The sequence below is a fragment of the Lolium rigidum genome, chromosome 7 (assembly GCF_022539505.1).
Source record: "Lolium rigidum isolate FL_2022 chromosome 7, APGP_CSIRO_Lrig_0.1, whole genome shotgun sequence".
Lineage (NCBI taxonomy): Eukaryota > Viridiplantae > Streptophyta > Magnoliopsida > Poales > Poaceae > Lolium > Lolium rigidum.
In genome coordinates, this window is record NC_061514.1 from 97,300,617 (window position 1) to 97,316,256 (window position 15,640).

Consider the following 15,640-nt stretch of genomic DNA (forward strand, 5'->3'; position numbering starts at 1 on the left):
CGAGGACCCAAGCAAGGTATAGCCGCCTTTGTTCTTTTTGGACAAAAAAATCATCTCCACAAATGCTTGGAGCCAACCACGAGCGCGCGGGGCCCACAAATAAGTTCCCCTCGCCGGGGGCCCACCCGTCATGTTCTCCCCCACGAGCACGAGGTTCGTCTGCTCCCCGCGAAAGTCTTATCAGTTACGGCCCCCTACTCGTCGTCCTAATCCACAGGAAAGGAGACAACGCCAGGCCACCACGAGGCGCGAGCGCACGGGCCACGCTTTTCTTCCGCTTCCTCGCGTCGCGTGGCCTCCACCTCCGTCGCCCTCGCCGTCGCCGTGCCGCCTCCATGGCGTCCGTCCACACCGCGCCTCGCGCGCCGCTACCCGCCACGGGGCCCTCCTCGTCCTCGCCGCAGCTGGACCCGAACCCTAGCCGATTCCTCGCCGCGCGCCGCCTCCGCGTCCGCCGCCTGGCGGGCGCCGCGCCGACGCCGACGCGCCGCGCTCTCGACGCGGCCTCCGTGTTCCGCTGCGGCGCGCGCAGCCCCGGCGCCGACTCCGGCGGCGAGCGCCGCCGGGGCTGGGACGCGCTCTTCCACGGCGCCTTCCAGGGAGCCGTGCGGCGGTGGAGCGAGTACGTCGGCAGCCGCTGGCCCTCGACGCCCGCCTCGAAGGAGGCCGGCCCGGGGAAGAGGGCGGAGAGCTCTCGCCAACCGGAGGAGAAGGTGGAGGAAGACGGCGAGGGCAGGGAGGTGGAGGACGGAGAGGGGAAGTGGAGCTGGGAGAGGTGGAAGCAGCACTTTGCTCTTATTGAGGAGAGCGAGGGCCTTGTTGATGAACTGCAGGTTCGTTTTTCGCATTCTGATTATCTATGAATATGAATTTGGTTGCACGGAATGCACCCCGATGATGGTTTTTGTTACTACTGTTTACGAACTTGGAGCATTTAGTACTTTAGCAGTATAATAAATGACTCTGCTGGCGATGCCTAAATTCCACATCTCCATTTTCTTCTACCAAACTGTCTACACCTGCCTTATAGTAATAGTACAAACTAGCAACACAAACAAGTTAGGTTGTGGAAAACAGGGGCGTGATTATGATACCTCAACACAAAACGGGTGCAACATTGTATAACTTCATGGTTTTAAAGGTGTTAAGGCGTCTTAAAGCGGAGGGGGGGGGGCCTAGACGCCTAAGCGACGCCTTTAAAACCATGACTTCATGTATATGATTTGCGTGATCCCTTGTCTTTTGTGATTTAGTTTGTGTGTTATGAGGCGCAGCTTGTGTGGCACAAGTTTGAAGAAATACTCTATAAGCTTAACTGATGTTAATTTACTATCCCAAGGAAGCCTACACTTAGGGACTGGACATTATTGAGGCCAAGCCTGGCATAATTGGCGTTAAGCAATTTTCGTCTACTAGGAATGTGGATTAGTCCCTGTGGTTCTTTTCATGTGTCGGAACTACTAATGTTGTGTTAGACCTAGTGATTGTAGGCTATATCTTGGGCTTAATGTCATAACCACCTTTTCCCTGTGCTGTCTGTTACCACGCCAATAACACGTTGGAAAACAGTGTCAATGTTTGTACTTAAGATTTGCTATTCTTAAGCTCAAATACCCTTTTGTTAATAGGCACAATGATCTGGTAGGTTCACGAAGCATGCATGGTTTAGACTGGCAGAACACCTACACTTTTGATGTAGAGCTGGTATCACAAGAGTCACCGTAGAAGCGCCGATCATATACGAGCTACAGTTTGACTACCTTCCTGACATCATCACATGGTTTAGACTGGTAGAACACCTGTGCTCTTAATGTAGAGCTGGAATTACAGGACTCACCATCGAAATGATGATCACATGCGATTTACAGTTTGACACTACTGAGATTCATGGTACTCCAGCTACTATATTATTGAAGGTCCATAGTTCGTGGCAACATTTTTTCTGTCTGGGACTTCGTGGCAACATTAAGAAGAGTCATGAGCTCATCTACCATTTTGAGTGATGCTTGGACTTTTTTTTTAAATGTTAGCAATTGAATGTGCTTATTTTAATATACCCAGAATTGTTTGGAACTATTGAGCATGCTGTTTCGGTCATATCTGGATAGGACTTAAAAAAAGAGAACAACTCTAATATTCACGCATGGCTGATATACCATCTGTATATGTGTTTTCCTCCAATTTTTTTCCCTCTTAACCTGTGTATGAAATTGCAAATTTCCTGATGGCTGTATATTGCATTTCAGCTACAACTCCGGACTGCTGTGTATAGAGAAGACTATAGGAGTGCTCACAAACTGAAGTTGGCCATTATTTCTACATCAAGAAATGATACTGTTGGCAGAGCAATATCTGACTTACATGTAAGAAATTAGAAATATCTATTCTTTTATCTTTGTATAGTTAACTAATAGTAAATGCACCTCCGATCATTTTACTTTGCTTGTCACGTTGTGCCCCTCTACTCCACAATATCCCAGTTAATTGCCTGCCCCCCGACTTGCAAAGTAGTGTCTTCCTGTGCTACAAGGGGATTAATGTATGGTGTGTTCACTGATTTGGACGGAAACAATAGCAATAAATTATCTAAACTGGGTTAACCCAATTTATGGGGCCTTCAAGATCTACTTTCAACAAAAATTTCTCTCACCTAATGTATTTACATTCCCTATCTTAATCAGCAACATTATACCATGTCAGTCTAAATGCCACCTATGACAAGTGACCGACTTACAGTACACCCTGTTGAAACTGGACACGAGTACATGACTGGCTGTTTAATTGGATAACGTTTGTTGTGCCGCTGTGAACCTGGGGTGACACGGTTGAACAGGAGTTCTTTCACACAAGTCTAGAGATCCCGGACTTGCGTCTGCTTGGAGGAATAATTCTTGGACGATGAAACGAAATACAAGTGATTGGGATTTGAGCCCACAGCCTGCAATGGAGCAATTGTACACCTGCCTGCTGTGTTTTGTACATATCTTCAATTCCAAAAGTATTAACTCTGGTCCAGCCTTCCAATCAGGGACCGGAGCCTGACCAAGCCATCGACCTGTCCTGTTTCCAAACTATGCTGTAGTTAAGAGGGATTACTCTAAATTTTCTCATGTAGAGTCACTGATTCGATTCATGCCAGGAGTAGATTGACAAGATTGATAGTTCAATGTTAATTTGATGATTGACCACTGTTTATCTAATGTTTTTACTCTCACAGAGGGCCGTAGAAGAGGAGCGTTATATGGATGCAGCTCATATTAGAGACCACGCTGGTGCCGGACTGGTTAGTAACACAAAGGCTCAACTATCTGTTACAGTTTGCAACTGTGAAATATGTAATATGTAGTACCACACATAATTTAAGTACTTCAGAGAACGGACCTTTTTTCTAACGGAAAGGAACATACCTTTTAAGTTAATGTCTGGATTAAGCCATTACATTGAAGGAAAATGGTACATGAATCCTGGTTGATTACTTGATTTAGTTCGAGTTAAGTTGAAGAGGTACGGAATGACAGCACAGACCCATCGGGTAGAGATGCATGCCATATGTCTGACAGTTGCCTAGACCATGCACAAAGCACGACGTTCTCTTGAGCAGAGGAATTAAAAGATGGTAATCATGCTATCCGTCTTAGTTACTGATCCCACATGTGGCCTGCCGCTTGCCTAGTTAATTCCACTGTTAGCACTGCTTTTCAATGACCATTATGTCCTTTTAACTGTAAGCTAGCAGCTTTAAGTTCATGCAGGATAAGGTCATCCAACAAGCCACTGCCATTTAGACCTGAATATCTTGTTGTGGAAATTGGAATACTCGTGCATAGAAACAATAGACTTTGTATATGAAGTAGCATTTCTTAGTTTTTATTATCTACTGTACTCTCATTTATGAATATCCTTTCTACTTTTTTGTTTCTTTTCATCCGTGCAAAAGAATGCCATTACCTGATCCTTTAGAGCATTCACAGTTGGGATGGTGGTCTGGAATTTCCGGAAGTTTGTCTGATCCATATGGTCTTATAATTCGTATAAGCGCTGAACATGGACGTTACGTTGCAAAAAGTTACGATATCAGGTATTACTTTTGCAGATCATTTATTGTTTCATGATTATGTTTGGCATGTAAATAACTGCAAAGTTTTTCTTTAGCTCTATTAAGGGCTATGTGCTTTTTCTTGAATAAGTCTTATTCGTGTGCTTTCTCCATGCTTTATGTTTATGCGTGACTTGAGTTCTTAGTTTTATCAGCCCTGTTTTGGGGAAGAGATAGAAAAGACAATTCCTATGATATGGTTGGGTTAGCTACTGCAGGGTGTTCATTCTGAAGGAAGCTATGCCTTCTATTATGGAAATGGGTGCATCTTAGCTGTGTTTTGGTACCTGAGAGTAACTACTAGAATTAATTCAAATAAGGGGTGTGGGAGTTGCTTGTTTGTGGTCAAGTTAACATGTTAAGATGTTGAGGTCATAGAGATTAGAGAACATGGCAATGACATCAGTTATTGAAGCTTACCGTGAAATGTGAAGAAACTGGGTCAAATCATGATTTTCCATTGATGAAATGGAACTTGGATTCGTAGGAGCGACTTTGTTATTTGATCAGTTATCATATGAAAGAGCTACCAGCTTCTGTTTGGATTATAGATTCATAACAATGATATATGAGCTATGTATGAAGGCTGTAGAAAGAATTGTTTCCTCTCAACCACTATAGTCATATGTGAAGGCTGCTTCAATGGTAATATTAAAACTGCACATGTCCTGCATCAAATCATATCACATCAGCAGTATTTTCCAAGGTAGTATGCGCTAGTCAGGTGCTGTGGGAGCCCAAACTACTAGTGCCTAATTATTACAAATTAGTTTGGGGCTCTGAGCTAGGTGTCTGCCTAGGCAGGATAAATTGACTAGGCAGGCAAGGTGTGGGAGGGTGCCACCTAGCTCTCATGCTACATTTCTCCAGTACCCGCGTGTCCATATTATTATGGTACAGATGAATTCCCTTCCTCTAGTTACGTCGATTGTCTTGATGCCTATATACATGTGCGCCTTCATAACTTTGAGCTTACGTTTAGTTGTTTAAACCTTTCATTTAGTTGTTTAAACCTTTCATTTAGTTGCTCAATACTAAGTTCTCCAAAATTACTAATTTTAATCAAATCATCTTGCGATGGGCTTTCCGTTGCATGAATTGTGTCGAACATTTGTTTTATTTGCTGAAAGTATTGACTGTTTTAACTCTCTCTCTCGCTCTCTCTCTCTCTCTCTCTCTCTCTCTCTCTCTCTCAGGCAGCTGGGTTCAGATGGTCATGGTTTCCCTATATTCGAAATTTATTTTGCAGAGGCAAATGGAGGATACAACCTGCAGGTACGTGCATAACTAAAAATGGTCATTCCCGCCTGTCACAAATTGCACAAGTAGAATGTCAGGTTACGTTGTTGGCACATGCTCGTAAAATCACGTTACACCCCTTATTTCCTCTGATATGACGATAGCATTATAGGATATGATGATGCCAGCTGGATATGCCATACTGATAAGCACTTACATTTTTAATATGTACTTTCTTCTGAGTTATGTAGTTGTAGGTGGACCTAGGTACTGGTCCCCGACATTCCTAATGCACATGAAGTACCATGTCCTGACTTCCACAGTTACCGTTGTGTCTGAAAATCTTGTTATATGCATCCTTTATTCATAAGATTTCAGTTAACGGCCTTCCGAGCGTAGCTGCCTTAGTTTACTCATGGCCACAAATAAGCAAAGTTTTGACTAGTCCATACATGTTGACGTTGAGCTCTGGTATATGGCATCTGGCAAGTGTAGCAGTCCTGTACTATGACATGATTGCTATACCTGATCTGACCTAGTGTCAGACTTTCAGTACAAAACCTAAGCTTGCAAGAGCTCCATACTAGGTTACGGCTTACAGTCATTGCTATCTCGCGATTTGCGAACTTGAAGCTTTTTAGTCATGTACATCTTCTGACAGAATGTGGCTCTTGTTTCCAGGCAGTGCATCTGAAACCAGATGCCAGTGATTCAGACCAGTTGCCAAGTATGTTGAGTGGAAAGATAGACATCAACAGTATGAACATTTCTAGTAGTTCCTTAGGGGCTAAGCATGAGGAACACGACGAAGGCATAAATATGGATGATCAAAGTAGTGATGACAGTGACGTTGCTGCTGGGCCAGCTGGTTTGAAGAATTTGTCAAACGATTCACCTCCAGTTCCCAGGATCAAAATATTGAAAGTGGCACCTATGGAAAATATCAACCAAGACTATATAATTAAAATCTTTGACCAGATGTCAGAGGAAGATGATGAAAATGATGATGCTGAGATCGAAAATGAATCTTCACAAGATATTGGTGATGAAGATAACAATGAAGAAGCAGAAATAATTTCAGCAGAAGAGAATAATAATGAGTCTGGCGAGGAAAGTGATATTGAAGCCCTACTATCAATAGGAATTGAAATTGAGAACGGCAAGGAATTTGCTTCTCAGTCATCACCTAAAACCTTTGAACGTATGCCTGCTAAATTAGACAAGAGAGACCGCTTTTCATTCTCCTTCTATACTGAACAGTCGAGTAAAAAGCCAGATGCAGAAAGGGCTCAGCAGATTCCGAAGAAGCGAGTTGGCTTCCGTACCATTGAACAGGATGGTGATCTAAAGTTTGATCGTGTAAAGTTGGCTGGGGGCAACAGGAAACTACCGGTAATTGATACTGTGCTGTTCTGCAATAGCTTTGATCTCATGGCTTACTGCTAAAGTAAACAAACAACCTATTATTTACTCTGGGCTTCCAATGCTATTTATGTTTCTCTCTGAATGTTGCCAGTATGCACAAACCGGTACAACATCAAACTAAACTTTTTATAAACTGTCAGCAAATTTTGTGAATTTTTTTTCTGTAAACTGCACCACATTTTGTCTTGCTGATAGACTGCATTGATCTGTCCAAAAACTTCAGCAAACTAGTCTAACATCTGTTTTTGAGTTGTCTTTTGGATGTCAAAAAGCTATCTGTATTAATTTCCTTTCGGCATGAACATAGCTTGAATCCCCTTCGTATTGCTTTTTCGATTTTCCCACGTATATAAGATAAAACAAAGGGGCATGTGTTTTGAAATAGCATTGTAGAGTCACATAAAGAAAGAAGAGTTTTTCATCTCAATTTATCTGCTGCAGATATTGCAACTTGGTCTTAAGCAACACAATAACAATGTTCAGCCAAAACTATATGGAGTTACCCACTTCAGCCGTATTCAGATGCCTATCTCTTCCGATCCTCTTAGTGGTATTTCTCTATTCATACCTCCCACTTGAGCTTTTCATGATATCATTATCTGTCATCTACCATTCAAATTTTTTTATCTGTCGTCTCCCTTTGCTGGTATTAGCTCTAAAAAAACTTCTTGGCAGGCTTATATGAGACTGCATCTGGATTCGACTCAGAAGTCCTTAGTTTACAACGGAAATTCGGTCAATGGCAGGAGGATGATTCACCTGAGGAGCATGTGGATCTTAAATTTTACGAGTACGTCGAAGCTGTCAAATTGACTGGGGACAATCTTGTACCAGCGGGTCAGGTATTATGCTTTGGTTTATGCCTTTCCTGTTTGCAGCTGAAATGCACCATTTTTGGGTACTTTGATGTTAACTTTGCACTTACTCTTTCTCTAAGGTAAGAAGTGTGTTTATCATATCATGCATTGCACGTTTTTGAATAGTCTTCTGAAATACCTTGCATTTTACATAACATTAGGGGTGACACACTCAATATCCGTAGATCACATCCTTATTCTAAATCCTTTAAGTTGAATGCCCTTACTCTGTTTCTTAGTTGCATTGTGGTACCCCTCTCTTCTTTATGTGATCATGTAGTAACTGACAGCTTTGATTACTAGAGCTGATTAAGATGCCTTAATTTCTTATTATGACATCCTTGCTCAGATTATTCTGATATTGGAGATCACTATTTAGTACAATACGAATATTTGACGCTGTCGAAATACTTGTGCATTATTCGTCTGGTTCACGCACTATTATAAAATAAATTGACTAATGCCACACATACAAAAAATTAAATTACGTGTTGGTTTGTATAGCAACAACATAGAGGTTGCAGTTGTTTATTTATTTTTCTTTTTGAGTAAAATTAACCTGTGCCAGCTCATAAGTTGAATTTGTGTAGATATTTTTGCATTGACAATTAGTAATTTAATTCTATCAATGTTATTTCCATTGCAGGTTGTCTTCCGTGCCAAAGTTGGCAAACACTATCTGCTCCCTCATAAGGGAATCATCCCTAGAGAACTCGGAGTGGTATTTTCTCTGAGAAGATTAGTGATTTTATCTTTTCACTATGAAACTGCTTGTCATACATTACAATATAATACAGGTTGCTAGGTATAAGGGGCAAAGGAGAATTGCAGATGCTGGTTTCCAAAATCCTCGGTGGGTTGATGGCGAGCTTTTGATACTAGATGGAAAGGTAAAATTATATATATAAAGCATATCTTTGTTTTTATATTCATTACATTTTTTAAACAGAGTTCAATGTGCAATTTGCAGTTCATCAGAGATGGTCCTGTGATAGCTTTCTTTTACTGGACATCAAATCTCCATCTTTTTGAATTCTTTAGGCGGCTGAGTCTTCCTGACTAGGTTGACTTAAAGAGCTGCAGTTGAAGGTACTGCATTTCATCTTATCGTGGCTTACTTACTATCCAAGCTGTCACTGTTCTGAAGTATTGATAAATGATAACCATCATGCCCTTTACTGTTGTTTCTTGTTGCATTTGGTCAATATTGTTGTTTGTTCATGCAGAAGTGGTTCTTGTTGATAATTTATGTGTAGAATTACTCATTCTTAATGCATGTAATATTGTAGTCCCTGTACCAACCAATTAGCATTAAATTGGACAAAATTTCATCAGCTGAACATCTTTTGTCAAGACAGATAGTGCTCTCATAGGTTAAAACACAAGGCCAAATTTGAAACACATAAATGGTTTTCTAGGTGAATTTCTACCGAAGCTTACTTTTAATCAAAGTTATGTTGGGTTGTTTCCACTTGTTTTGAGAAAGAAGTATTTGGTTTATTCTAGGTTTGTCTGAGCATGTTAGATTGATAGATAACTCAGGAAAACATGATTGTTGTACTGTATTCTGCTTGGAATTTATGCTTGTCCTTTTTTGAGTTTTACTTCATTTCTTACCTGAGATTCCGATGATGCTTGATCCTTATGTTGATAGAGATTTGCTGGCAGACTGATGTTGCGGATTGTTGCATGAGCTCCATGTTACATTGTCAGTAGCGAGCCCTTTAGGTGCTTTCCCTGTGCCATTCACGGAATAGAAACCTTGCTAGCCCATTATGCTTATAAGCAGCTGCCGAAGCAATGCATACAATATGCCTGGTTGGGGCTTGTTCGACGAACTACTTAACACCGCCATCAGTACAAGAGCTGCTGTGTCCCCAGAGGCATGGGTTTGCAAGCATCGAGTCTTTAGCCATCTGACGGAGATGACCCTCCCAAAGGACCTCCTGGGAGGTCCTCTGTACAGGATCACTTAACCTATCAATCTATCAGACCTCCAGTACAGGGACTCACTCCTGGTGATGTGATGGATCCAGTACCATCAGCTGGACTCTTTTGCCCTACATTGTCACCTCAATAGGTGGTTTTACTCAGAATATGTAGAAGGTATCTCGAAGGGCATGCTATGGGACCTATGGACTTTGTGTCCTTCATGGTTGAGATCCTCATCAAGAGGCGCATCCTGTCCCTGAGCTGGGGGGACACGGACAGGTGTAGGTTGTCTTTTGCACTTGAATATGTATATACATCCAGCTCATTTTCATGCACGAGCATTGGTCTATCAAATGACCGAGTCTGTCTGTCTGTGTCTCTCTCTCCCTGTCTCTCTCATGCCAGTTTCTAACTGATGGTGTTATTATCATGATTGATTCTTGATGTCCTTTGCCACTCAAATTCACTGAACACAAAAAAAAAATTCATGAGTTTATTTTGTTTCACCAGTGAAAGGTGACTAATAAGCTTTGCGAATCCATTATTTGACTTCATTATGATATCTGCAATTTAGTAGTAATACAGTTGGATCCACCGCAACACCTATAGATATTGGGCTCTATTGCATTACGCGTGTTATGTCTTTGCCCTACTCTGCCCTGAGAGGCCATTTCTACTTATTACCCCTTAGTTAACATCTTCATACTGCAGGAGACTGAACATTGAATTTCTGTGCACTTGTTACCAGGTCTGTCGACAATCACAAATGCTGTTGTACAGTTTACAGATGATAATGTACATAGTTGCCTTTCGAGCAAACTTGACTTTCATCTGGCATCACATTTTCCAAATACGGGGTTTGTTTCAAAGATGACCCTGCAATATGATGATGACAACATGGGAGTGCCATTCACATAGAAAGCTGTAAAATTGAAGGGCGAGAAATTGAAGCCAGAGAAGAAATCTGCCAACTTGAAGGGTGAGCATTTCTCATTCTGGGTTGAGGTCAAGACTTGCTACATCAGAAGCAGATAAGAGTAACTTATTTCGAGAACAAGTAGAACTGTAGAAGTGAAGACTTGGCCTTCATACAGGGCCATTTTGTATGTGAAATATAAGCAACAATTTTTTGCAGCGTGGTGAAAACTTGAGTGTGTTATCGCGTAACTAAGGTCACCGTTCAAACCGGTCATCGGAGATATAGACTGATGTATATTTATACAGCTCGATGCCAATATATTCAATTATGTTGAACTATGTCCATGTCGCAATGCCAATCTTTCCCCTCTCTCCAACAATCAAGCAAAAAACTACTATGACTATTTCAGAGGGTAACTTGCATATGGCTCTAAGCCTCCACGCATGGATGGTACTAGCAGGCATCCGCTCCGTCAACCACCAGATCAGGTTCTTGTTTCCTAGCTGTCCTTTTTTTGTGTGTCTTCGTGAAATCAAGATGTTCAAAGGTACTGCTAGTGAGGCGTACTGAAACCGGTGGGCCAACGCCGACAAATAACATCCAGTGATGTGACGTGTGTAGGACGTGACCGTGATGGCGTGATATGTTGTCTAGGGACGACCACTTGTCGCGTCAACCGGCCGGCGCCGACGGGAGGTCGCTACCTAAGGAATGAGCACGCGCAGACGCAGAAGCTGTTAGCGTTTTACAGTCAAGTGGAAGGCAACGAGTAGATGAGATGGAAGGCTAAGGACGACTCCCGTCCGTGCTGGAGCGTTCGTTCAATGTAGCTTTTGCACACCTTCTAGGGACCACTGCCTCTCTTTTTTTTTTAAAAAAAAATGCTCACATTTTTCTTTTAGAAACATAGTAGAAACGCAGACGTTCACATACACGCGCATACATTCATTCCTATGAACGCACACACACACCCTATCCCTATGAGCACCTCCGGAAGACTGAGCTGGTGGATTGGATCTTGAAATTGACGAATTGACGAAGTCATCACAGACGCCTCGCTGTCGACGGGTACATCGTTTCCCACTAAATAAATATTCCGCTTTTTACGAGACACATAGATGTCAAACCTGAAGTTTGATCTCTGGTGAGCTTGGGGTACAACTATCCTCCTAACCACCCTATGGAAGTTCATATTTTCGTGCTGCACCAAGTAAAACAACTCTTTGTATACGAGTCAGCTAATAAAGATTGTGTTGCTCATTTCTTCTAAATCACAATGAAACAAGTACAATTAGTATGTGTTTATAGTCACATCAGCAAATATTATCCTCTCGGTCTATGTATAATGCGATACACACAATACCCTAGCGTCCAAGACGTCTAGATAGAAATGATGCACAAATAGTTGAATAATATCGTCGCATAGATAAAACACTCCTCACATGTTGCGATCGTGAACTACTCTAACAACCCACCACTTAATAAACACACAGAGAAACAACCTTTGAAGCGTTGAAAATATATATTTGAAAAAAATGTTGTTACCCTAGAGTTCACCTCAATTAGAGGACGAAGGCATAAGGCACTTGAAGAGAGTGCATTCACTTGTACAACTGATGACCCACAAGTATAGGGGATCGCAACAGTCTTCGAGGGAAGTATTACCCAATTTATTGATTCGACACAAGGGGAGACAAAGAACACTTGGAAGCCTTAACAACGGAGTTGTCAATTCAGTTGCACCTGGAAACAGACTTGCTCGCAAGAGTTTATCAATTAGTAACAGCTTTATAGCCAGTAGCAGTAGTGAAATAACGGCAGCAGAGTAACAAAGACAGCAGTAGTGATTATAGTAAACAGCAGGATTAAAATACTGTAGGCACGGGGACGGATGACGGGCGTTGCATGGATGAGAGAAACTCATGTAACAATCATAGCAGGGCATTTGCAGATAATAATAAAACGGTGTCCAAGTACTAATCAATCAATAGGCATGTGTTCCAATTATAGTCGTACGTGCTCGCAATGAGAAACTTGCACAACATCTTTTGTCCTACCAGCCGATGGCAGCCGGGCCTCAAGGGAAACTATCGGATATTAAGGTACTCCTTTTAATAGAGTACCGGAGCAAAGCATTAACACTCCGTGAACACATGTGATCCTCACATCGCTACCATCCCCTCCGGTTGTCCCAATTCTTGTCACTTCGGGGCCTTTGGTTCCGGACAGCGACATGTGTATACAACTTATAGGTAAGACCATAAACAATGAATATCTTGATGAAGCAATAACATGTTCAGATCTGAGATCATGGCACTCGGGCCCTAGTGACAAGCATTAAGCATAACAAGTTGCAACAATATCATCAAAGTACCAATCTACTGGACACTAGGCACTATGCCCTAACAATCTTATGCTATTACATGACCAATCTCATCCAATCCCTACCATCCCCTTCACCTACAGCGGGGGAATTACTCACACATGGATGGGGGAAACATGGCTGGTTGATGTAGAGGCGTTGGCGGTGATGGCGGTGATGATCTCCTCCAATTCCCCGTCCCGGCGGAGTGCCAGAACGGAGACTTCGGCTCCCGCGACGGAGTTTCGCGATGTGGCGGCGTTCTGGAGGGTTTCTGGCGACTTCGACTTCTCTCCGTGTGTTTTTAGGTCGAAACGAATAAGTAGTCCGAAGGAGGGCGTCGGAGGCCGGCCGAGGGGGCCACACCACCTGGCCGCGCGGGCCCCCCTGGGCCGCGCCACCTGGTGGTGTGGGGCCCTCGGGCCTCCACTTCAAGTTCCCTTCCGGCTCCGTTAGTTTCCGGGAAAATAGGGCCTTCTCGCATAAATTCCGAGGTTTTTCCCGAAAGTTGGATTTCTGCACAAAAACGAGACACCGTAGCAGCTTCGCTGAAAACAGCGTTAGTCCGTGTTAGTTGCATCCAAAATACACAAATTAGAGGTCAAACAATAGCAAAAGTGTTCGGGAAAGTAGATACGTTTTGGACGTATCAACTCCCCCAAGCTTAGCTTATTGCTTGTCCTCAAGCAATTCAGCTAACAACCGAGCGATAAAAGAACTTTCACGAACACATTTGCTCATATGATGTATATATTCTCATGATATGGCTAATACTTAAGCAAGCTCATAATGAGGCACATGCAAATAAGATCATCTAACAACTATGTCAATCATGGAGAGGTACCAACAATTAATAATAAGCATCAAGAATCATGTACATAAGCAAGATTGCAATGTTCATAAGAGAGTATGATAAAGTGGTATCTCGCTTGCCCGTATTTGATTGGCAAAACATAAATGCCCGGCACCTCCGGAGTTCATAGAAAGACTAGAAGTAGTGATTGTCAAAGATAAAAGCATCAAAGTTATACCACAACCAATCATATTTTGAGACAAGCATATTATACTAAGAATGACAAGCTTGTGCTCTCAAGAAAGTGCTCAAAGAAAGGATGGAGACACAACATAAAAGTAAAAGATTGACCCTTCGCAGAGGGAAGCAGGGATTAACATGCGCTAGAGCTTTTCATTTTTATAAATCAGGAGTAAAATTATTTTGAGAGGTGTTTGTTGTTGTCAACGAATGATAATGGGTACACTAACTACCTCGCCAACCGGACTTTCAAGAGCGGCTCCCATGAATTATTGCATATTTATTTGGCACTCCTTCCAACCTTTCTTGCACAAACCATGGCTAACCGAATCCTCGGTGCCTGCCAACAATCTCATACCATGAAGGAGTGCCTTTTTATTTTAGTTTTATTATGATGATGACACTCCCCCAACCTTTGCTTACACAAGCCATGGCTAACCGAATCCTTCGGGTGCCGTCCAACAATCACAAACCATGGAGGAGTGTCTATTTAAGTTTAATTAATTCGGGACCGGGAATCCCATTGCCAGCTCTTTTTGCAAAATTATTGGATAAGCGGATGTGCCACTATTCCATATGAGAGTCCGTCAAAAGTAAATGACAAGGTTGAAAGCTAAACACCACATACTTCCTCATGAGCTATGAAACATTAACACAAATTAAGAAGCATTTTGAAGGTTTTAAAGGTAGCGCATGAGAATTTACTTGGAATGGTTTGAAATGCCATGCATAGGTATTTATGGTGGACACTCGGAATAACTTGGTTTTCATGTATTTGGAAGCACGAGCAGCGTTCCCGCTCAGTACAAGTGAAAGCTAGCAAAAGACTAGGGAGCGACAAATCAAGAGAGCAAGAATCGTCATAATCATGCTTGCGGCAAAATAAATTAACCGAGGCATAAAAGTGATACAAGAACTCGAAGCAATGTAAATCATTGAGGCTTAATTGACTCTTGTTCAGTCATATGCATGCGTGAGCATGTGCCAAGTCAATATAAATGAATTATTCAGAGGAGGATACCACAATGCCATACTTACTTATGAATAAAACAATGCAAGCAAACATCCATGACATGCTACTCATATTAATAGATTGGAACTAATCATGAGAGATCATGAACTACTAGACTTTCTCAAATAACATATACCTCACATGAACCAACTAAGCATGCTCACATGGATGAGTATATGTACAGAAATGAAAACAAATAGAGTTCATACCAGCCTCTTACCACAATCAGATTGTCGTAGATCGTCATTATTGCCCTTTTCACTTGTGTAGCTTGGATAATATGAAATGAAAACCACGCTCCAGCCACCGAAGACCATTGAACTCATAAAGAACTTTACAAACCAAAGAAGAACAGCAAATATTTTTGGTGTTTTCAAATTTGAGAATAAGAACAAAAGGAAACAAACAAACAAAGCAAAATCTTTTGGGTTTTCTTATAGCAAACTAGCAATAGCAAATAAAGCGAAACAAATGCAAGAAACCAAGATAAACAAATGGTGAAGAGAAACAACAGAAATATTTTTGGTCTTTTTGTGGTTTGGGAAAGAAACAAAGCAAAAACAAGAAATAGCAAACTAAAAGAAACACAGAAAAGCGAGATGGCAGAAATCTGCCAAAACCTGACAGCAGTACAGAAATCGATTTTTACAAAAATCTTACGTTGCTCAGTTCAAAAAGTGTTCAACTAATGAAAGTTAGATAACAACCTGGGGAACCTGCACAAAAATTTGCAGCTCAAAATGACGCTCTGGCTATTTTTGAGAA

The 15,640-nt window shown here is 41.9% G+C and overlaps 1 protein-coding gene across 2 annotated transcripts; it reads left to right on the forward strand.

Annotated features, from left to right (window-relative positions):
• Window positions 1–335: 335 nt before the first annotated feature.
• LOC124677978 (protein EXECUTER 1, chloroplastic-like) lies at window positions 336–10,806 on the forward strand. 2 transcript variants are annotated; one of them, XM_047213910.1, is made up of 12 exons: window positions 336–833; window positions 2,247–2,363; window positions 3,218–3,283; window positions 3,972–4,078; window positions 5,293–5,371; window positions 6,017–6,727; window positions 7,202–7,310; window positions 7,436–7,602; window positions 8,264–8,338; window positions 8,415–8,507; window positions 8,588–8,706; window positions 10,261–10,806. In XM_047213910.1, exons 1-11 carry the CDS (start codon window positions 336–338, stop codon window positions 8,678–8,680), a joined length of 2,115 nt encoding a protein of 704 aa, XP_047069866.1. In that variant the 3' UTR covers window positions 8,681–8,706; window positions 10,261–10,806. The 2 variants fall into 2 exon arrangements, with proteins under 2 accessions (XP_047069866.1, XP_047069865.1); XM_047213909.1 differs by having other exon boundaries at window positions 10,298–10,806.
• Window positions 10,807–15,640: the final 4,834 nt, after the last annotated feature.